Raw genomic sequence first — 23,435 nt, forward strand, 5'->3', positions numbered from 1 at the left:
TTGGATGCTGACGATGTTAAAATGAAGACGTGATGTTCATTGTGGTGTTTTGTTGATCTCAACCAAGTTTAAAGTCTCAGGAAATGGAAACTCGCTCTTCCTTCGTCTCCTGTAGTGTCTTTTATTAACCTCTCTCTCTCCCTCTACCTGTAGTCGGCCAGCATTCGGGAGGAGCGCGGCGATGAGGTGGAGGTGGAGCTGACAGACAGCCAGCGGCGGATTACTCTGTCCAGGGAGGAGGTGCAGCGAATGAACCCCCCACGCTTCAGCAAAGTGGAGGACATGGCCGACCTCACCTGCCTCAACGAAGCCTCGGTGCTGCACAACCTGAGAGAGAGATACTACTCTGGCTTGATTTATGTGAGTGCGCAAAGCAACGAATAATAAAGAGTCTGTGGGACATGGTTCTCACACCAACGCACATGTTCACATTCAGGCTGCAATGTTGTGTACATGCATGTGTTAGCGGTCAGCTCCTCTGGCATCTCCTGTGTAACTGATACAGGGTGTTAAGAGAGGTGGGGAGTCAGTTTACAAAGTTGTTCATGTGTGCGTGGTGGCAATGGGAGGCATCTCCAGTTTCTCCTGCAGAACAGATATTAGCAAGATAAGATAGAAAGGAGTGGAAGTCATGGTGATGTCAGCCAACCATAAGTGACCCAGGAAGCATAATGTGTGCAATTAAAGTAGAATAATATATAGGCAATTAAATGCAGTTGAGCTGCTAGTTAATATGATGAAGGATGAAGCTGAGTGGAAAGATTAGAAGATGGACAGAGAGGAGCCGGGTAGGATAGTTGGAATAGCTTTGAGAGGCGTATTACAATATGACATACATTTGACACATTCACTACAGTTGGGGCGAATTTTAACAGCACTGATGTCTGGGTGTGCTGAAGGTGTAGTCACTGGCTGCATTACATTCAGGGATGCTTTATTTGTCACATGCACAGAGATAGATACAAGACATGCAGTTAAATGAAGGGGATGTGTAAGACTTCTGAGAAAAATGAAATAATGTACTTGTGCAAGATGAAAAATATCTATATATAAAGTTAGGTAAGAACTATATATGCACAATTACCACTTGGGCCCCACAGGGGTGTGTATTGTACTGTAATTATCTACAAGGCTTGAGTACAACATGAAGGCATTAAGGTTTTAAAGGACCCCTCCCACCCAGCTGATAGTCTTTTCATTTTTCTCCCCCCTCACAAAAGACTCAAAAGTATTAAGACATGAACAACCAGATTTCAGTAAAGCGGATTTCACAGCTATCCGCCTCCTAATGCCTTTTAACTTAGCACTGTAGGTTACTCTGTAGGTTTGAAATATTTGGGCAGCAAGGCGGATGTTTTGAATTATGCACTTGGCCATTTGAAGCAATCGATCTGGGGGCTTGTTGGTGGCGCTACCCCTACAGATGCTGGTGTCAGTGTTTTTTTATGGCTCGGATTTGACTTATCTGTTTATACAGAAAGTACCAGTATTTACAGTTAAAGTGACTTGGTGTAGGTAAAACAAACAAGTGAAGTGACAGTGGCAGAAGCAAACAGTGTGTGTAGTATTTCAAGAATGTGTGTGTGCGTGCGTGTGTGCATGCGCGTGTGTGTGTTGAGGATCTGGATGGCCTGAGGATAGAAACTCCTCTTCATGAGGGAAAATGTTCCTTTCTGAATGAACTGATACATTCATAAACCCTATAAAGATTTGCACATTAGAGATCTGGGCTCTGTGGTGCAGGAGTCTCTTTGTGCATTCTGATTACAAACCTTATTTTTTAGATTGTGATGGTGACTGTTTTTATGTAGGTGTGCATCCATTTTTCGTCGTATTCTCTTTTTAGATAGACCATCAGTCCGGAAATGGATGACTGATTGTTTACTTGACTGAAATAAGTTTAATTGACAGTTCCCTAAGTGTTCAGATAAGGTGTCATGTTTACCTGCGTCACAGTCAGTCATCAGGGAGAATGCTGCTGACCTGTATGATACAATGAATCAAATAACAGACATGAGCTCAGTGTAGCTCATGTCCTTTACTTGATTTAGTTGATTCAGCGCTTCACACCTCTTTTGGTTATCTGCTGTATTTTCTGCTGAAGCAATAGTTTAACAACATTATACTGTTCCTTCAGCTGTCAAACAGTAGAAGTCAAGGCACCCACAATTATTGACAGCCTTCTTAAATCTAGCACAAAAAACTTAACTAATGTGACTGAGCATTTGAAAGGGGGGTTGATATTAAAAAATCTACAATGGTCAAACATAACTAAAAAAAAATGATGCTGTTGATTTTTATCTTAATCTTTTGTTAAATGAAAGACTCCACTGACTGATGTTGTGTTTTTCCAGACATATTCCGGGCTGTTCTGTGTGGTGGTCAACCCTTACAAGAACCTGCCCATCTACACAGAGTCCATCGTGGAGATGTACCGAGGCAAGAAGCGCCACGAGATGCCCCCTCACATTTACGCCATATCAGAGGCCGCGTATCGCAGCATGCTACAAGGTACTCCACACACTATCTGTGACCTCCCACCCCTGACTTACCTTGACAGTATAACTAGCCCATACACCTGCTATCAGCTCAGCTGGGCTGGAACGTGGTACTGAATCCTGTCTGTGATCTTTGCTCGCTAAGTCACACTATGTGCGCTATTTAAAGGTGTGGTACATTCTTGACTGGTGGCTGTTATCAAAAGCCTAGAAAGTGAATATAAAAAGGCAAGATGGTATTTTTTTGCAACATAGATATCCAGGTGCGGCACGCCTCGTAACAAGTAGATGTGTTTGTTTTGGTGATGATAGTAACCACATTATTCTTGTGACAGCAGTGCATGACAGACAGTCCCTCCCCCCCTTCATGTTGAGCTCATGAGACAAGATGTAGAGAATTCTCAGGGACCGTTTAAAAGCAGTTAAGGGCCGATTGAGCAACGTTTCTGCCTCAGGGTGTCTCCATGAGATAACAGGATAGCTGAGACTCTGTGTCTATGTAATCGCCAACCCTTAGCTTGTAGGTGTGTTCCAACAGTGATTGAACCTGTAGGACCGGTATGAATTCTTCCAGACCTCAACTGTGGGAATTTTAAAAGCCAAATACAGGTGTTGGAAACAATGTACACCCGTTAGCTACCAGTGTCATGTGGTTTGGGAGCCTGGAGAGACCAGTTCAGCCAGTGACCCGTTACTCATTACAGTGCTAATTAGTGAAGGGGGTTATTGCCGGAGTGAGTCCATCTGATATGTATTATCATATGTATTATCAAAAGCTGAGGTGTGAGTCTCTATGGAGGCTTCCAGAGCACTGCATGTGAGTCAGGGGTGGAGGCTTGGTGTAACTTGAGCCAACAAGTTGTTCTCCCATACAGGACCTTACAGTGTGTTACTTCAAGGAATCATATGTCAACAAGTGCAGCCTTTCAAAGACATCCTGGTAGCTGTTAGATGATGACTGTGATGTATTTGTCAGCCATTAATTAAACTACATGTTTAACACTGTGGCAACAATTTAGAAACATGTTACTCTGATGTCTTTTACAGATGCTGAAATTAGAGTTTGGCAAAGTATGTCATGATTTGATGATGACAGATTGACTACGTACCTATTCTTATTTGTTCTCACTATGCATTCTGTCTTCCACAGACAGAGAAGATCAGTCAATCCTCTGCACGTGAGTAGCCTTTTGTTGGACGCCAGCTTGTCTGTTTGTGACTGCTTTGTGATTTTCTCTTTGACAGTGAAGAATGTCTGTGGCAGTGTGTTTGCCTGTACTATATCTACCTTGTGTCCTTTCATGTATCTTTGTTTGTGTGCATTGTTATATATATTTATATTATATTGTTAGCCCTAGCTAATTTGCTATGCCCGTCCCTAGACTGTCAACAAAAACACAAGAGAAAATAACAACTCAATAATCAGTAGGTACAAGAGAATACGGACAGTACAACATAAGACCCCATAGAACACGAAGCACCCTGATTTTTCATGACTACTAGTACTCCTACTGAAGCACGCTACCCAGCTCGTCGTGGGCCTGACAACCTATTTCTCCCAGTGGCCCTAAGCTCTTGTGCTAGCAGTATCAACACCAACTCTAGTCTGGCTAGTCTGGATAGCTGCATGGCTAACTGAGCTAACAAGCTAACAGTAGCAACAGTCAATGATGTATAAAGAAAATACAGTTAGCAACAGTTAGCAGTTACTCTGGTGATATGCCGCTCCTGTTTGTTCAGGGTGGCTAATTAATACATATTGCACCTTTTTAAGAACGTGGCAATGTTACAGCAAGGGTTAAAAGTAAGCACTCTCTTGTGTCGACTCAGTATGACTGCAGCTAATAAAACATCTACAATTCTGCATTATAACACTATTTGTCCTTCTTAACCATATTTAATTGATTTCCATGATTAATTGTCTTGCGTGTGTTTCATTTGTTGATAATCACAGTTCATTTAAATTATTGCACTTTATTGCACTTTTAATGCCCTGGGACAATATGGCCAAGCGCAAATCCTCATCACAGGAGCTACAATCTTATTGATAGAGTTAATAATATTTAAACTGCTGTAAGTTAAGATGTTTGTTTGGTACAGACCCAAACTAAAATATTAACTTTTTTCCCAACTTTTTTATAGTGAATGTTCAAATCTTACCATCCACGAAATAAATTGTCATTGCTCTTTTGGCTGGTAAGAGAAGCAAAACTAATCGCAGCTTTAACCAAAAATTCAAAAATGAATTAAGAGAATCAGGACAACAAAAAAAATCACATCTTAGCAAAAACTCAGCACCATAATGCGAATGCATAATTGTCTGTTTGCACCCATGGTTCGTCTACCTACCTGCTTGATTGAGTGGCTGCCATCATGCCTTCCTGCCAGATTCTTCCTGTTATGGTCAAGGATCCCACTTTGGGTTCATCTTGAAAATGTGGGACAAGAGGACGTCTGCTTCTTTTAGATCTTTTACAGCTGCTATTTTTACTCCATTCTCCTTCGTTCTTCTCCAAAAGCAACACCAGTGACACCGCCTGTATCCTCCACACCTGCTCTCTGTTTAGACCTGTGGCTTTAAATGCTCTGCATGGGCTCTATATTTACTGGTGTGATGAATGTGTGTTTTGGCCACTTGTTCTTGTGTGTTCGCTCTTTTAAAACGCGTATATATACCTTTGAAAAATGAAACCATATGTGTTTAAGATGAACAGTTCTGTAAAGAGAATGGTATTTATTGTATGTATGTGTGTTCCTTACCTGGTTTCCTATGTGTGTGTGTTTTTGTGTATTCCAGAGGCGAGTCTGGAGCTGGGAAAACAGAGAACACAAAGAAAGTCATCCAGTATTTGGCTCACGTCGCCTCTTCTCATAAAAGTGGCACTCTGGGTAGAAACAAGGAAGCTGCGCAGGTATGTCAAAGTAGAGACACCACAGAAGTAAGAATAAAAGAGCAGGCGGAAAATAAAAAAAGATGTAGCTTTCTAGGAACATTTCTTGAAAGGGAATAACAGGATAGATGAAGAAGTGATACAGATACAGATCAAATGTGACAATGCTGCAAACGTGTATCAAAGAGTTTGTGCAAAATGCTGAATAGCTGTAAGTCACCCCTCTTTGTGTAGTTTATTGTTGTCATGCAGTTCCTGTAGTTCAGTGCAGCTAATCTGTGTTTGTTATATGTAGCACTGACTTGTGTCCCTGACATTTTAAGTCACTTGCAGGTTGTTTTTCTGTACCTTTATACCAGGAATATGGGCAGAATGTTGTATATCTGGTATCTGATATTTACATCAAGTAATAGTAAGATGTTTTGAGAACTTAAACCTGAGAGTCAGGTGAGAAGACTGATGCCACTGCTCTCTTTGGAGTACAGTAAGCTCAAATCTGGAATCAGGAGGCGATTAACTGAGCTCAGCATAAAGGCTGGACGCAGGGGGAAACAACAAACCTGGCTCTTTTCAAAGTAAATGAAAAAAATTGGTTGGCAACACCTGTACTGTAAAATTCACCAATTGACACATTTTTTCATGAGTCTAAACAAACAGAAAAAAGAATGACAGTTTGGAGTTTTCTGGGGAGAGTTTTCTTTGTACTGTATGCAAAAAATAGGCAATTCATTGTTGTGTTTCCATCACTGCCGGTCACTTCTGCAGACAAAAGACAATTGTTAGTGTAGTTACTCTACCCTTTTAACAAGTATTTGTTGTGATGCTGACAGTAACCACATATTATACAACAAAGAATGACGGACATTTTTTAAACTCTCTGCATCATGTTGGGTTCAAAAGAGAATTCTCAGTGACCATTTAAAACCAGTAAAGGGCTAACAGAGCAGCATCTCTGCCTCAGGGTGTCTTCATGAGAAAACACAACTGAACAGATGAGACTCTGTGTCTGTGTGTTTGCCAATGTGCTTATGCTAAGCTAAGTTAATCGCCTGTTGTCTCCAACTCAAGACAAGAGAGTGATATCTAAATCTTGTCATCTGTCAGAAAGAAAGTGAAACAGAATATTTCCCGAAATGTTGAAACTATTGCTTTAACCATATATGACCTACTTTAGTTGCAGTGTTTTCGGTGGTGATTTAATTAGTTCCAAGCAGCTGCTTTATGCAATTGAATGTGTTTCTTCCCTAACCCAATCACAATCTACGGGACCATGATTACATCACTGTCCCCCTTACTGATTTATTATAAGATGGGTTTGTTGCAGGTGCAATAAATTTAACCTTACTTCATCTTGGAGTGGGTTTTTCTGTTACTCAGTCTTCTTTTTCTGCATCTTCTGCTTACCCTCCTTCCTTCCCGCACTTGTTTCCCCTCATTCTCTTCTCTCTGCATTGTCCCTCTCTCTTTCCTGCATGCTCAGATGGATGGCTCTCGGTCCTTAACAAGAGGCAGTTCACTGGCGAACAGGGTGAGTTTACTTTATCCTGCTGTCCTGTCCTGTGCATTTGTCCTGTCCTATTTCCTGCCTAATGAACTCCGCAATGATGCTGACTAACAAACAGACTGAGTAACTTAAACCTTTAATTGTCAGTAATGATATGGTTCCTCGTAACAGCCAAGGCTTGTACAGTATATTTAATTTTGCTTGTTTGTATTTCTTTGTTTGTTGTTGTTATTGTTGTCTTATTTGTCTTTTTTTGTTTGTTTGTTTACCCCATCCATATGTTCACCCATCCATCCACTCTTCTCCCTCCTAAAACTTCATCCCCCCCCACAATTCGTCAGAGTATGCAATATGTGAGTATGAAAGTATTCAGACAACTTTGGGTTTATTCACTGGGGGTCACGTTTTGTAGAATTGAAACTTTGCCTGTATTGACCAGAGGTGGTATGAGTCTCTTGATTCATAACGAGCTTTTCTTTTACACTTTTATCTGAATAATTCCTGGCTTTCTTTAGTTTTAATCTATTCCTCTCAGTGGGGTTTACTCGTGACAGATAAACACCACAGGTTTTCATTTACCTGTAGCGCTGAGAGGCATTTCTGCTGTAGAGATGGTTTTAATCACATGAACAGTACAATATGTGTGCTTGTGTGTGTGTGTGTGTGTGTGTGTGTGTGTGTGTGTGTGTGTGTGTGTGTGTGTGTGTGTGTGTGTGTGTGTTGAATGAGTGCGGATTCATCTGTGGGAGTGGATGTGGGTGTGTCATTGCAGCAGTCCATATGTATGTGTTTGACACGTGAACATGTGTAAACACTTAAATATGTGATTTTGTCAATGTGTATCCTATACACATTGTCTGCTGTAAAATATGTTGACCTCTGCTCTGTGTCTGTGTGTGTGTGTGTGTGTGTGTGTGTGTGTGTGTGTGTGTGTGTGTGTTTGTATATCTGCCTTTGGTGTTGGCTGGCTGGCTGGCATTCCTTGACAGTTTTTCCAGTGAAACAGGGTATCTGCAGGTCTTAAAAAGCATCAAAATGCGTTTCACAAAAAGGCCTTCGAAGATATTAAAAAAAGTCTTGTTCAAGGGTCTTGAATATTTTCTCCTGCCTACTGAAAGTAATTGTGGCTATTAGGAGATGTTATGCATCTATAAATGGGAAGTGTTAACTGTCTCTACTACTGACCATGGTCGCCCTTAATCTCATCTACTCATAATAGGCAAGTGTTTTAAACCTTGAATTAATTCATTATTTTTAGTGGGTTAATTCATCCATCGTTTTTCAGTCACTTTTCTGGGTCCAGGTCATGTGTACTTGCATTTATATAGTATATTTATAATTGATTCAAATATAAACAAAGTAAAACAGTTTGAAATTGTGTTGTCTTTTAAGGTCAGTTTGATTATTCAGTTTATTTAGTTGTGAAAACAAAGAGAGTTTGTTTATTTAGTTTTTTATAGGCATAAATCTTTCCCTTTTGATTAAAATGTCTTCCCCAAAACTGCAGAGTGCACCTTTAAATGTGTGAAAAAACAGCAATGTCACAGAGAACATGTTTAGTCAGTCACATTTTCATGATAGTTGTCAGTAGTCTTTATAACTGTGATCAACAGTGATCATTCCCTTTGATCATACTGAGATTCCTGTCAAAATAATTGCAATATATTGCATTTTCCAAATCCTGCAGCCCGACTAGGAATTATTGTTAAATGCAGCTGGAAAGTGTGGACAAAATGCGATAGAGATGTCAATAAAAACTCACGTACTTAATAAAAAATTGTCGGCCATCTTGTCCCTGCTGGTTTTTTGTCATATTTTGACTAATATAGTTTCAAATTTCATCGTAAAAAGGTCTTGTATTGGACTTGGTGAACACTGCAGAAACCCTGTGAAGGAGCCCCCCCTCCTGTAGCTACAGTAACTCCCCATCACTGGCTGCTGCTGCATCAACAGCTGCTGCTCTGGCAATGCGACAAGTGCAGTAATGCATTGCAGCTAGCTGGAATCAGCAAATATGCAGAGTGTGTATGATGTTGGCATCTGAAGCTGCAGCTTCCGTCTGCCCATGTTTTTCTACAACAGTGGTTCTCAACTGATTCTTATTTGGCTTCTAGAGATTGTCATTTAATAAAGAGACAAATTAAATATGAAAAATTATTGATGCTTTTATTATTGATAACTTAGCTAATGAAGGCCCATAACCCTTGGTGAGGTTGAGAACCATTTGTTCCTGGGAATGGTGTGTGGTGTGGATGCTATTCTGGGCCCTAAAATGCACCATTTAGTGTCACTGCTATTCAGGGATGAGTCATGCATTTTTCTTGTTTTACATAACCGATCAGTGGATTAGTGGTGCATTTTAGTAGACAGACCCTACGGAAGTCTTTTGTTGAGTCTGGCGTCTTTGTTTTCTCTGTGAAGCTGATCTGATGTCTCCTGTGTGTCTCAGGGCGAGCTGGAGAGGCAGCTGCTGCAGGCCAACCCCATATTAGAGGCCTTTGGCAACGCAAAGACTGTCAAGAACGACAACTCTTCAAGATTTGTAAGAGCAGATCATACTGTAGACGTTGACACAAACAGATAATATTTATTGCCTCGTGAAGATTACCTGAAACATTAAACTACTTTCCTTCATCTCTTTTTAGGGTAAATTCATCCGCATTAATTTCGACGTGGCGGGGTACATCGTTGGTGCCAACATTGAGACCTGTATCCTTTTATATGTCATTAGTGTTTTCAAGATTGATGCACTCTTGCTCTAAAAGTAAGATGCATCAATCACAAAATACATATTGTGACCTTTTGCTTATTTCTGATGACCTCAAGTTTCTGAAGTACTCGCTATCAATGTGATGCATCATGCTGATTTTAAAGACTAAATCACCAGAGGTAGAGCAGGACTAAAATAAAAAATTGATATAACTAGTTTCAGTTGTGTATGTCCATGACCGTATAAATCCAGACCTCCTTGAAAAGTCCCGGGCCACCCGTCAGGCCAAAGATGAGAGGACATTCCACATCTTTTACCAGCTGATGTGTGGAACTTCAGAGGAGACAAAAGGTGAGCCAAAGGTCGACCAAAGTGTGATAATGAAATACTGTCATGCTGCATAACTGCAATCAGTGTCCTGTTGTTATAATTTTTCTTTCCCCTATCCTTAGCTGACCTACTCTTAGGAACAGCTGATCAGTACCGCTTCCTCACCGGCGGCTCCATCCCCGTCCCTGGTCAGAGCGATTCAGAGAACTTCACCCAGACTATGGACTCCATGGCTATAATGGGCTTCACCCCGGAGGAGTCGCTGTGTAAGAGAGGGGATAATAGAAAAGAGGGAAAGTAGTTCTCTTTTTCCGTGTTTGATCCTGGCTATAAATCACCTTCCCTCGCCCTGTCTTCCCTCTACTCAGCCATGCTGAAGGTGATCTCTGCTGTGCTCCAGTTCGGGAATATTTCCTTCATGAAGGAGAAGAACCAGGACCAGGCCTCGATGCCTGACAACACAGCTGCTCAGAAACTGTGCCATCTGCTGGGCATCAACGTGCTGGAGTTCACTCGGGCCATCCTCACTCCCAGGATCAAAGTGGGTCGAGAGTATGTGCAGAAAGCCCAGACGAAAGAACAGGTATGATTTTAGTCACACAGATATTTAAACAGCTTTGTCCATACACAGTATATGTAAAAGTTTATATTTCTTCCCCTAGGCTGACTTTGCTGTGGAGGCCCTGGCGAAGGCCACGTATGAGCGTCTGTTCAGATGGCTGGTCCACAGGATCAACAGAGCTCTGGACCGCAGACAGAGACAGGGGGCTTCCTTCATAGGGATCCTTGATATCGCTGGATTCGAGATCTTCCAGGTAATTTATTGTGTGATGATGCTGGACATTCACCCTAACCCAGATTCCTTTCTAAAATGTTTGTGATAAAGTGATAAGAGTCATTCTTTGAGCACAGGTAACAACAATTAGTTTTAGTTCGGGCAAGCATTATGGGATGTAGTGGTGTGGGTTGCTATCAGTTAATTTCCTCACAAAGATACAAGCTTGAGCATGTTATAGTGTCCATGTTATATAGGTTACATCCCATAAATTGAATGCTTTAATGAGTCTTCGTTTGATCTCTCCTGCAGCTGAACTCCTTTGAGCAGCTGTGCATCAACTACACCAACGAGAAGCTGCAGCAGCTCTTCAACCACACCATGTTCATCTTGGAGCAGGAGGAGTACCAGCGGGAGGGCATCGAATGGAACTTCATCGACTTCGGCCTAGACTTGCAGCCCTGCATTGACCTCATCGAGAAACCGGTACACACACTTAATAACCCTGTTTTTACATAAGGGAACACACATTATTACCTCATAAGTAATGATGATATAGAAGCTGACAGTCCAGATTGTTTGGTGATAGAAAAATAGCGTGATGGCGCTGACGGGTTCCACCTGTGGCCCTCAGAACCTGTTCGCTCAACCACCACACCCGCAGAGGAAGTAATAAAAAGTGAATAAAAGAAGATGAATAGGAACACAGGCTCCGCTTTGAATCCACTTGTATTATGAAGTCCACAACAAAATGTTTCTGTGTTTTTTATCTCTATTAGACCCACCCGCCTGGTGTTCTGGCCCTGCTGGATGAAGAGTGCTGGTTCCCCCGGGCAACAGACCGCTCGTTTGTAGAGAAGCTGTCCGGCGAGCAAGGCAGCCATCCAAAATTCTTCCGTTCAAAGCAGCCACGCGGGGAAGCTGACTTCTCCATCATTCACTATGCTGGCAAGGTATCGCATTTTTTTTGTCTCCTTGTTTGTTTTATCATCCTCCACGTCTGTCATCTTTCCCACGCAAAGACAAACGAATCAGTAATGTCCCCTGCCCTCCGTCTTGTCTCTCAGGTGGACTACAAGGCAAATGATTGGCTGGTGAAGAACATGGATCCTCTGAACGACAACGTGGCCTCTCTTCTGCACCAGTCGTCTGATCATTTTGTATCAGAGCTGTGGAAGGAAGGTGAGACTGATTTACTCTCCTGTGCATTCACTACTATGTCCAGTAAACCCTTTAATTCATGCGCTTCATATATGTCCAGGATGTTGTTTGATTTCAGTTTTCATGGCCTGTATTTTTTTCAAGCTTGTCAATTTAAGAAAATTAAGCCTTCTGTTGCAAAATGAACTAACTTGGATTTCTATTTTCTTTCTCTGTCATGCAACTACTCCATCTATCTGCTTTCTTTTATTTTCCTATTCATCTTCCTTCTTGTTCGCTCCTGTGTTTGCTTGTCCCTCTTCCTTTTTCCTTCTGTTTTTTTTTTCTTCCTCTCCAATGATTTGGTACTCTCCTACCCTCTCATCTTTTCGTCTTCCTGCATCAGATATCCAAACTCTTCCTCGTGTCTACTTCTTTGACTCCTATGCCACACTGCAGGCTAATGGCTCCGACAGTAGGTTTCTCTCCTCCTCTGGGTGTCACACTCACATTCCTCACTCCCACCTACGCTGACATTGCTCCTCTGTCTTCTGTCTGCCCAGTTTTTGATTGCTGTGTGCCGTTTAGTGTTATTTAGTTGATGTTCGTGCTGTAGTGTCACAGTGCTGTTAGCTCACTCATTCTCTCTGTGCACTTACAACAATTTTCTGCTTTTAGTGTCAGTGCTGTGATTGTTTGATGTGGCTTTTTCGATTTGTGAATAAGTCATTTACTTAGAAATTTGACAGTTAGTGTCAAGGTAGCAGCATGCGCTCAACTAGTCACAAAAACACATTCAGGATCACATTAGAGTTGTGCTGCCACAAACAGCTAGAGCGGATTCATGAAATCCAACTGTGTGCAGGCAGAAATGTGATCCTGAATGAGCTCTAGAGATGCAACATATTGGCTCACAGTACTAACATTTGAATAGCAACATCAGTTATTTGTGTAATTGGCAGTATCATTACTTTTTTCTGCAAATGTATCACTCAATATACCTGTCAAATCAGGAAGGAATCACTTATCATGGTGTTATTGTTTTAACAACTGATGCACAAACGGTCGTCAGCCTGCCAGTTCTGACATATTCCAAGTTAAGCTGGAAAACCTGTTACACACCTGCACTGTGCTGAAACTGTGTAGGTGTATCTCACTGGACCGAGCAAATAGCCATAAGACTGCATCTCTAATGAGCTACAAATCCATTTTCCACGATCTGATATCATCTGTCCAGAGACTTGATAACAGATCTGAAATCATATTGCCATGACATTAATCAAGTCTGGCAAACATTCTTCACGCCCCTGAATCGATACTTGATGCTGAATCTGAAACCCCGTTCTGTTTTTCCGTTCAGTGGACAGGATTGTGGGTCTGGACCAGGTGTCGACGGGAGAGAACAGCGGCCCGGTCAACTTCGGAGCAGCTGGTCTGAAGACGAAGAAGGGAATGTTCAGGACCGTTGGTCAGCTCTATAAGGAGTCTCTCACCAAGCTGATGGCCACGCTGAGGAACACCAACCCCAACTTCCTGCGCTGCATCATACCCAACCACGAGAAGAGGGTAAGACAGAAGGAATGGATCAGGGTGGACACATTAGAACAGAAAAGAAAATGGATGGGAATAAATGTCCTAAATAATTACAAATTTCCATTATCTTTCCTTTGTCTTGCTTCCTGTCTCTATCAGGCCGGTAAGCTGTCCCCCCACCTGGTTTTGGACCAGCTGAGGTGTAATGGAGTTCTGGAGGGGATCCGTATCTGCAGACAAGGCTTCCCTAACCGCATACCATTCCAGGAGTTCAGGCAGAGGTGTGTGTCTAAACTGTCTGTCTCTTTCTGTCTGTGTCAACAGTCTCCAATGAACTACCTTTCATGACCATCTGGCTTTCTCTCTCTCACACACATACACACACACACACACCCTAAATGCTTCGTCAAGCACTTTCTCTGTCACCTGCTGATGACCCTCTGCTAACCTGCTAACACCCCCTCAGTCTTGTGTCTAACACACACACTCACGGAATCTCATTTATCTTCCAGGTATGAGATCCTGACTCCTAATGCGATCCCTCGTGCCTTCATGGATGGCAAACAGGCATCAGAACTCATGGTGAGTCATTTTTTCATTAGCTGTAACATGCACATGCATGGTGGACATCTCTAATCATTGCTTCCTCGCCCAGATCCGAGCTTTGGAACTGGACCACAACCTGTTCAGGGTGGGTCAGAGTAAAGTCTTCTTCAGAGCTGGAGTCCTGGCTCACCTGGAAGAAGAACGAGACCTGAAGATCACTGACACCATCATACGCTTCCAAAGCGTCTCCAGAGGCTACCTCGCACGCAAGTAAGAAGCGAAGAGGCAAATACATTAGAGGTTGTTTTGGTGATTTTGACTTGACTGAATTGCTGTAATCTTTAAATGTTCTTTATACATTTATTGACTTGATTAAACTCCAAAGTCAACTGCCAACCAACTATCACTCAGTCACTAAGTGAAACTAAACTGACCATAGAAGACAAACATGCAACACTGCTGAAGTTTCTCTATGAGGAGCGCTCACTTTCTGCATTTTACGAGGCAGTTTTTTATTTCACTCTTAAAGGAGCATCAATATTTAATCATGTGTCAGCCCCTATCAGTGACTCAGAAATTGCAACAGCATTGACAGGTATCTGACGCAGATTATAGAGGCCTGCAGACAACATAAATAATAAAATTATGTTTTTACAATAGAGGCTTACTAATTAGATTATTAATTTAAGAATTATGATATTAATTGATCCAGCGTTTTATTAATATGTAATAACAAGACTTTTGTTTGTATAGCACATTTCATGTACAGGCAACTTAAAGTGATTTATATAATGTATTGTAAATATTAGGCCAAAAAAAATTGCCCCTATTAATGAGTAATAAAACTGCTTTGTCATTCACTTTTGTGCTTAACAACACAATATCTTGTTATTCCAGTCACTCAGGGTTTGCAAATGTTAGTGGAGCACAGCTCAGAAGAGTTAGGCCAAGTCAAAGAAATCATTAGGAAAAAAGGAAAAACAGGACAAGAAAAAAGAGAAAAAAATGTAATTTATTGTCGGTAAAGAAGAGCTAATATTGTTTTATATTGATTCTGTCTCAGAGCCTTTATGAAGAAGCAGCAGCAGCTGAGCGCTCTGAGGGTGATGCAGAGGAACTGTGCTGCTTATCTCAAACTCAGGAACTGGCAGTGGTGGCGGCTGTTCACCAAGGTACTGTGCACACGATTACATTGCAACATAGACATGTAATATACAGATAATCCCATCTGCAAGTGATCACTTTCATGGCCCTATTTCAATTCACTTTTTTCTGCTTTGATTTTTTTGTCCTCCTAGTTGGACTTGTAAAGCAAAAAGTTGTCATAGTGAAAATTAGAAAGAGAGATGGAGGAAGAAAGACGTGTCACAAAAGTACCCAAAGCAAAGGCAACTGGATTATAACTTGGCAACAGAAACAATATGTTTGAATATCTATACAATGACTTTCAATCCTTGACAAAGGAAAGATTAATAAAATCAGCCTGATGCAGGAAATTAACTCTCTGGATGTGTCCTTTTGTTCTGTGTCAACCAGGTGAAGCCCCTGCTGCAGGTGACCCGACAGGACGAGGAGATCCAGGTGAGGGAAGCCCAGCTCCAGAAGGCTAAGGATAATCTCACCCGAGCGGAGCAGGACTACGGAGAGCTTGAAAGGAAACATGCTCAGGTAAATAAACCTCCACCTCGTTCTGCTGCCTGTCCACCCCTCTGCTATGAATCAGTGCCTCTTCATCACTCCTCCTCCTCACTTTGTCATGTTTTAGCTGGTGGAGGAGAAAGCAGTGCTGGCTGACCAGCTGCAGGCAGAGGCAGAGCTGTTTGCGGAGGCAGAGGAGATGAGGGCCAGGCTAGCCAGCCGGAAACAGGAGCTGGAGGAGGTGCTGGGCGAGCTGGAGACTCGGTTGGAGGAAGAGGAGGAGAGAGGTGCGCAGCTGACCAATGAGAAGAAGAAGATGCAGCAGAATATACAGGTAAATAAACAGAAGAAAGTTACATGAAAACTGAAGTTAAATTAAGGCCATCTTTCCCCTCCTTGCATGTTATTAAATCTTCCTCCCGTGTCAGGACCTGGAGGAGCAGTTAGAGGAGGAGGAAAGTGCCCGACAGCGCCTCCTGCTGGAGAAGGTCACCCTTGAGACCAGAGTTAAGAGTCTGGAAACCGACCTGCTGAATGCAGCAGAGCAAAGAGACCGATTCAGCAAGGTGGGCATAACTGAACATTTTGTCATCGTGTGTGAACGTTAGATACATTCTTTCATTTTAACTACCACTCACACAGGCTGTGTTTTTTTTTTTCTGGAGCAGGAAAAGAAACAGTGTGAGGAGCGTCTGAGTGAAGTCACCGATCAGCTCACTGAGGAAGAGGAGAAAACCAAAAGTCTGAACAAACTCAAGAACAAACAGGAAGCTGTCATTGCTGACCTCGAGGGTAAATATCCCTCTTCCACAGGAAACCAACAAGTGTAACAGCATTTTTTATATGCTGATCAGTCCTTTTGACTTGGATGCAGTCACATTTTATTGGTATATAGATTGCAGAAGTAAGCTTTGATTACCTGAACCATGTTTTTATATTTTAAAGACATATAAGACCCTATTCCTCTCTCTCTTCCTCGTTGCTGAAAATGAGTCCAGATTGTGAAAAATAAGATCTCAGTATTTTGCAAAATAATGATCAACATCATTTTAGCCATAGCTAATGAAATCTAACATTTTAATCCCCTGCTTATGATAACAAAACAACCTCCCAACCAATCATTAACATCACATTTCTTAATTTTTCTGTGTCAAGTAATTAACACACAAATGAGTTAATATTATTCCTACAAGGCTGTAATTATTTTTATTATCAATACATTTTCTTAAATGAATAATTGATTGGTGATTGTCTTACTATCAGAAAAAAATTAAAATGCCTGTCATCATTCCCCGAGGACCAAGGTGACATATTCAAATGCCTTGTTTGTCTGACCAGTTGTCTGGTAGTAGCAGTTTACTATTGTAGAAAACTGGGAAAAATAGCAAATTTTCACATTTGAGAAGACGGCATTTTTCCTTTGCAAAAGACTTAAATGATCAATCAATTATTAAACTTACTGTCAGTCAATATAATAATTTCAGCTCTTCTAGCTGGTTCCCAGATGTCTGTGGAAATAATAATTAATCAGTAGTTGACTGGTAGTATTCCCAACTTTGTCTCAATATTTTCACTGTTGTGATCTTTTTTTGATTTTGTGCAGAGCGCTTGAAGCGTGAGGAGCAAGGCCGCTTAGAGCAGGAGAAATGGAGGAGGAGGATGGAGAGTGAGTCGGTGGAGGCCCAGGAGCAGCTGTCAGATCTGGGCATGCTGTCAGCCGAGCTGAGGGGCAGTCTGGCTCAGAAGGAGAAGGAGATCACCACCTTGCAAGGCCGGTGAGGAACGAGACAGTGACACAAATAAAGGCTTGTCACAGATTTTTCACACTACACCTTTCCCTTTATCTATCTGTCTTTCTTTTCTTCTGTCAGGTTGGAGGAAGAGGGAGCGCGTCGTGCAGAAGCTCAAAGGGCACTGAGGGAGGCCATGTCCCAGGTGTCTGAGCTGAAGGAGGAAGTGGAGAACGAACGAGGGATGAGGGAAAGGGCGGAGAAACAGAGGAGAGACCTGGGCGAGGAGCTGGAGGCTTTGAGAACTGAGCTGGAGGACACACTAGACACCACAGCTGCTCAGCAGGAGCTAAGGTAAATGATGCAAACATATTTATCATCAAATTTAAGTATGAGACAAGCCAGAGGAATTGTGTTATCATTAAATATTTTTATTTTTGACACCATTCTCCATCGATCTACGCAGGTCTCGTCGGGAGGCAGAATTAAATGACCTCCAGCGATGTGTTGAAGAGGAGACTCGCCGCCACGAGGTCCAGCTGTCAGAGCTCAGAGTCAAACACAGCGCAGCCATAGACAACCTCCAGGAACAGCTGGACAACAGCAAAAGAGTAAGAGAAGTACACTTTCAAAAAACATCCATGTGTAAACATACAGAATGGCTTATCACACTTCATCATCGGTGTTCTTTTTTTAGGCTCGTCAGTCGCTAGAGAAAGCCAAGGCGATGCTGGAGGAAGAGAGGCAGAATTTGTCCTCTGAGCTCAAGAGCCTCCAATCTGGCCGCACAGAGAGTGAAAGAGGCCGCAAGAGGGCCGAGGGTCAGCTGCAGGAGCTCAGCGCCCGACTGGCTCAGGCTGACAGAGAGAGGGAGGAGAGGGAAGACCGAGTGCACAAGCTGCAGGTGCAAATCTGATATAAACCCTCATTTCACATGTTGTTGAATTTTTGTCCTTTCAAAGAAGTGTTGCTTTGTGTGTTTTGTACTTCAGAAAATTAGAAATTCGAGCTCTGCAGTGAAGAGATCCTCTTGTATTTGGTCTGATAGATTTACCTTGATGATCTCTTTCTTTCTTTTTCCAGAGTGAGATTGAGACTATGTCTGCCAATTTGTCCTCTGCTGACACCAAATCCCTTCGGCTATCGAAAGAGGTCAGCAGCCTGGAGAGTCAGCTGAATGATGCAAAGGTAACAAAGTGAAACACAAGCCAGGGTGGGGTCAGATTTGATGGTGGGATTTTGCTTTTGGGTTACTGCCACAGATATTTTGAGCACTGCATCCTATAGATGAGAGAATGCCAATAATTTGCAGTAGGTTGACACTCCTCTCTCTTCTTCTCTCAGGAATCGCTGCAGGATGAAACACGCCAAAAGATGGCTCTAGCCTCGAGGGTGCGAGCGCTGGAGGAGGAGAAGAACGGACTGATGGAAAGACAGGAGGAGGAGGAGGAGAGAGCCAAAGAGCTGACCCGGCAGATCCAGACTCAAACCCAGCAGGTAAATGAGAAACTCATGCAGGCTTTGTTTGACTCTGAAACTGCCACTTCATCTCTCTGACATAGATATGAATCAGTTCATTTATATTATGTTATTACAGAAAATGGTACAGAACAGTAAAAGGTGACCAAAATTACCTGTCAAATGCATTGCAAAACACACACATCAAAAACATTTATAAACCCCTCCTTGCTCCACCTGTGCAGCTGGCAGAACTCCGTAAGCAGTCGGAGGAGGTGAACACTGCGGTGGAGGCTGGAGAGGAGATACGCAGGAAACTCCAGAGAGAGCTGGACAGCACCGTCCAGAGGGAGCGACAGAAGGAGGAGGAGAAGGAGCGAGTGGAGAGGCAGCGGGAGCGACTGAGGGAGGAGATAGAGGACATGACGCTCGCCCTACAGAGAGAAAGACAGAACTGCACGGCCCTAGAAAAGAGGCAGAAGAAGTTCGACCAGGTTCGAAACTCATCAGTCTGAGTCAGAGTAAATTTCCCTAAAACATCTTTGATTCTAACTTTTGTGTCCTTCACCCCCTCAGTGTCTGGCAGAGGAGAAGGCGGTGAGCACTCGGCTGGCAGAGGAAAGGGACAAAGCAGAAGCAGACAGCAGAGAGAAGGAGACAAGATGTCTGGCACTTTCCCGAGCCCTGCAGGTGAACTTACTAACTGAGTGCAGACAATGCAAGAGCATTTGTGATGTGTCTGCCACTCTGGTGAATCATCTTCATCTGTGTTTCTGTGCGTAGGAGACCCAGGACCTGAGGGAAGAGCTGGAGAGGGCCAACAAGCAGCTCCGTCTGGAAATGGAACAGCTTGTAAACCAGCAGGATGATGTCGGCAAGAATGTAAGAATCTTGCTCTCGAGGCTCCTTTGCTATTTCTCTCTCTGGGTCGTCAGTGAATCAGCGGCTTGTATCTGCTCTTTCGTTAGGTCCACGAGCTGGAGCGGACTCGCAGGAGCTTAGAAACAGAAGCCGAGAACCTGCGGGTTCAGACCCAGGACCTGGAGGAGGAGCTGGCGGAGGCGGAGAACTCGAGGCTGAGGCTGGAGGTCACCCTGCAAGCACTCAAGGCTCAGTTTGAGAGGGAGATCAGCACGAACGAGGAGAAGGGAGAGGAGAAGAGGAGGGCACTAAGCAAACAGGTAGAGAGAGGAAACCTCAGATGGTGTTCTTTCTGATCTGTCTTTCTTCAAACCACTCACAATTGTTCCTATGTTTTCTTTCTTTGCCAGGTGAGGGAGTTGGAGATCCAGCTGGAGGAGGAGAGGAGTCAGAGGTCTCAGGCCGTGTCGTCTAAGAAGCAGCTGGAAGCAGAACTGCAGGAAGCCGAGGCCCAGGTGGAGAATTCCAGCCGTGGAAAAGAGGAGGCCGTGAAGCAGCTGAGGAGGCTGCAGGTAAAACTGAAATATTCCCTCACCTAAATAATGATTTTCTGTATTTGTCAATGGCCTCATTTAAAAAATTTGATATGAAACATTACCACACTAAATTGTCTAAATGTTGAGTTGTGTACTTACATTATTCCAGTTACTAAAACTTTCAGGGAAACAAGATATGTTAGGTCAGAGAGAGGAGAAGGAAGTCAGTGAATAAACATAGCATGAACTTTAAAAAACATTACATAAAAAAAACATTACCTCGTCTGAGTCACCTCTGATAGATTTTCACCTGCAATGGTGGCTGTTTAACCATGAAGACAGCAGCTCCTGTGATCCCACACTACTTCATAACATTTTTTGTTTTGTTTTGTATGCCCCTAGCAGCATAAATTACATCATGTGCCTTCAAAGAAATCTGTTTTCGCCGCAGGGTCAAATGAAAGAAATTCTGCGCGAGTTAGACGAGACCAAGTTGTCTCGGGAGGAGGTGATCGCACAGTCGAAAGACAGTGAAAAGAAGATCCAAACACTGGAAGCAGATGTCCTTCAGCTCACTGAGGTTCGTGTACTCTGCTATTAAAGATGTAATACTTTTGAAGGTTGGTTTTAAGTGACTTTTAACCCCCTGTACATTTATCTACGCAGGAGCTTTCTATGTCAGAGAGGCAGAGGAGACAGGCTCAGCAGGAAAGAGATGAGATGGCTGATGAGATGGTCAACAGCAGTTCTGGAAAGTTAGTATAAGTTTCCATAAGATGTACTACGTTAATCAGTGCGTTGTTATGTGGGCTGTTACTTACATTTTGTTTTTGTTCAGGAATGCACTGTATGAAGAGAAGCGAAGGTTAGAGGCACGGGTCAGTCAGCTTGAGGAGGAGTTGGAGGAGGAGCAGAGTAACTCTGAACTGGTAGCTGAGAGACAAAGGAAGATGGCTCTACAGGTATGTTAGATGTGCCTACACAAACACACACACACACACACAGGCTCTCACACATTACAGATATGCGTGAAGCTCACATCATGACTGCTGCTCTACTCGTGGTCCAGGTGGAGACTCTGACCGTGCAGCTACAGGGAGAGAGGACTCTGGCGCAGAAGGCAGAGGCAGCCAGGGAGCAGCTGGAGAGGCAGAACAAGGAGCTGAAGACCCGACTGGGAGAGATGGAGGGAGCGGTGAGGGGCAAACACAGGCTCAGCGTCGCCGCCCTGGAGGCCAAGATAGAGTCCATGGAGGAGCAGCTGGAGCAGGAGAGACAGTGAGAGGAGCACACGTGCATTAGGACAAATAATACATCTGAAAGAAATTTTACTTTTTTTTTTACTTAATATTTTACAAGAACTAAATGAGTGAGTGGCAAGGCAAATTCTATACTGAAAGGATTACTATATATGAAACGTTCTCTTTTATTTTAAGTAAATTCTATAAGTCACAAAGTACCTGTAAATCAACAAATACTTGCAGGGTACAAAATAAGTAATGCAGATTTGTATTTTGAGCAGAACACCCTTAAAACACAAACTAGAAGGTTTTTTACCTTGATCGATGTCTTGTATTCCTTGGTGCAACAGGTATCTTATGATGATCTTTTCACCTCTCAGGGAACGAGCCATTGCCAACAAGCTGGTGAGGAAGACAGAGAAGAAACTGAAGGAGGTGATGATGCAGGCAGAGGACGAGAGACGACATGCAGACCAGTACAGAGAACAGGTAAGAAAATTAGCAATTTATGAGCGAAGGTGAGCCATAAGAAGATACACAGAATAGTATGGCCAGGGACGGAGCAATGAATAATCATTTCATGGGATCGGGTCAGCTAAGCTCGCTGCTTTAATTGTGCCCCAGGGCACAAAGACAGTGTTGAAAAATCATCCTAAAATGAGTGATTTATCCGGCTCAATCCAGCCTAATCCTAATCCCACTATGGCATCTGTGTGTTCATTGAGAAGGCAGAGCCCATTCCACTCTGAAAAATAAATCCCAAAACCACAGCAGAGACACTGACTCTCCTCCCAAAACATCATCTGTGATAATCTGCCAGGTTTAATCTGACTCCTGATCCCTTCCAGTCCTCCTGCTCACAGCCTAATTTCTATTTTTATATATCCCTCCCCTTCTCTTCTCTTCTTGTTTCCCTCTTTCCTCCGACCATGTATGTCTCACCCCGACCTCTGCAATGTGCTCTGTCCTTTCCCTCCCCCTCCTCTCTCCCCATCCCTCCCTCCTCCTCTAGCTGGATAAATCGATGGTCCGCCTGAAGCAGCTGAAGAGGCAGCTGGAGGAGGTGGAGGAGGAGAACTCTCGCTCCAACGCCCAGAAGAGGAAGCTGCAGAGGGAGCTGGAGGAGCTTGCCGACAGCGGTCAGAGCATGACGAGAGAGATCACCTCTCTCCGCAGCCAGCTCAGGTAGCCACATGTGTGTATGTTGGTGTGTGTGTGCAGGTGTCCATTTTCTGTGTGTGAATGATCATCATTTATTGTTGTTTTGTTTGTTTTCAACCCCCTCATTAACTTTGTATAATTTGTTTTGCTTTGCTCTTTCGTTACATCGTTTTGTCCATCTAACACTGACAAACTGTCCATGTGTCTCCGTCATACCAACACTCAGCGTCCCTGACTGGTAGGTCACTGTGTGTGTCGTACTTTCATTATTTATGTGTTTGTGTGTTGGTGTGTGGATGGATACATGTACAGTTCATATAGAACTTGTGTTGGATAATTTTGTTGAAGATTTCTGTATTTTCTATTTTTAATAAATGGTGAAATCAGAAGCGACCTTATTTAAAGCAATTATTTGGTTGATCTACTATAGTTATATATAGCTATAGACGTGAACTGTAGTTACAGTAGTTTACCGTTTGTTTTTGTATATAGTGTTTTTAGCATTTTTGATCATTTTGAGAATCACAGAGGTGTTTTTTAACTTGTGAGGTTAGCCTGTCAGTTAGCCTAGCTGGCTGCTAAAATGACAAAAGTCCTTCCTAGACACATCAAATTACAATCCCTTACCCAGAAATGAAGTTGGAGCAAGACAGTGTCCCTCAGTCTGGTCATTTTTGGCACTTCATTCTTGCACAGATTGTAAAAATGAACCATAGCTACCTGACATTAGCGTGTGGCTAAACTGGTACACTATGAACCATATATACAAAGCAAACTGTGAAAAGTGAAGTATTGTAACTAAATTACAGGTGAGAAAGCACTCAGATAACTAAAGGCTACCTGAGCACTACATTGCACAAGTAGAGGAGTACAAGTGAAAAGC

The 23,435-nt window shown here is 42.9% G+C and overlaps 1 protein-coding gene across 5 annotated transcripts in view; it reads left to right on the top strand.

Moving 5' to 3' along the window:
* myh14 (myosin, heavy chain 14, non-muscle) overlaps nt 1-23,435 on the top strand; it is a 34,332-nt gene that overhangs the window by 6,221 nt on the left and 4,676 nt on the right. Inside the window, exons 3-45 of one of the 5 annotated variants that reach the window (XM_030393070.1) lie at nt 154-360; nt 2,355-2,511; nt 3,649-3,676; nt 5,296-5,410; nt 6,870-6,917; nt 7,235-7,246; nt 9,343-9,435; nt 9,539-9,602; nt 9,856-9,954; nt 10,056-10,199; nt 10,302-10,516; nt 10,596-10,748; nt 11,021-11,194; nt 11,488-11,661; nt 11,776-11,890; nt 12,255-12,323; nt 13,209-13,414; nt 13,541-13,662; nt 13,894-13,963; nt 14,037-14,197; nt 14,991-15,099; nt 15,464-15,595; nt 15,693-15,899; nt 15,994-16,131; nt 16,234-16,357; nt 17,169-17,340; nt 17,437-17,649; nt 17,762-17,906; nt 17,993-18,199; nt 18,379-18,483; nt 18,640-18,792; nt 18,999-19,247; nt 19,330-19,443; nt 19,537-19,635; nt 19,722-19,934; nt 20,025-20,186; nt 20,602-20,730; nt 20,817-20,905; nt 20,989-21,112; nt 21,220-21,428; nt 21,772-21,880; nt 22,404-22,576; nt 22,779-22,790. In XM_030393070.1, the coding sequence (XP_030248930.1) occupies nt 154-360; nt 2,355-2,511; nt 3,649-3,676; nt 5,296-5,410; nt 6,870-6,917; nt 7,235-7,246; nt 9,343-9,435; nt 9,539-9,602; nt 9,856-9,954; nt 10,056-10,199; nt 10,302-10,516; nt 10,596-10,748; nt 11,021-11,194; nt 11,488-11,661; nt 11,776-11,890; nt 12,255-12,323; nt 13,209-13,414; nt 13,541-13,662; nt 13,894-13,963; nt 14,037-14,197; nt 14,991-15,099; nt 15,464-15,595; nt 15,693-15,899; nt 15,994-16,131; nt 16,234-16,357; nt 17,169-17,340; nt 17,437-17,649; nt 17,762-17,906; nt 17,993-18,199; nt 18,379-18,483; nt 18,640-18,792; nt 18,999-19,247; nt 19,330-19,443; nt 19,537-19,635; nt 19,722-19,934; nt 20,025-20,186; nt 20,602-20,730; nt 20,817-20,905; nt 20,989-21,112; nt 21,220-21,428; nt 21,772-21,880; nt 22,404-22,576; nt 22,779-22,790 (5,813 nt within the window). The remainder of the gene's footprint in view (nt 1-153; nt 361-2,354; nt 2,512-3,648; nt 3,677-5,295; nt 5,411-6,869; nt 6,918-7,234; nt 7,247-9,342; nt 9,436-9,538; nt 9,603-9,855; nt 9,955-10,055; nt 10,200-10,301; nt 10,517-10,595; nt 10,749-11,020; nt 11,195-11,487; nt 11,662-11,775; nt 11,891-12,254; nt 12,324-13,208; nt 13,415-13,540; nt 13,663-13,893; nt 13,964-14,036; nt 14,198-14,990; nt 15,100-15,463; nt 15,596-15,692; nt 15,900-15,993; nt 16,132-16,233; nt 16,358-17,168; nt 17,341-17,436; nt 17,650-17,761; nt 17,907-17,992; nt 18,200-18,378; nt 18,484-18,639; nt 18,793-18,998; nt 19,248-19,329; nt 19,444-19,536; nt 19,636-19,721; nt 19,935-20,024; nt 20,187-20,601; nt 20,731-20,816; nt 20,906-20,988; nt 21,113-21,219; nt 21,429-21,771; nt 21,881-22,403; nt 22,577-22,778; nt 22,791-23,435) is intronic. The other 4 variants (XM_030393071.1, XM_030393074.1, XM_030393072.1 and 1 more) reach the window with 4 other exon arrangements.

This window comes from Sparus aurata, chromosome 17, assembly GCF_900880675.1.
Source record: "Sparus aurata chromosome 17, fSpaAur1.1, whole genome shotgun sequence".
In the NCBI taxonomy this organism is placed as follows: Eukaryota; Metazoa; Chordata; class Actinopteri; order Spariformes; family Sparidae; genus Sparus; species Sparus aurata.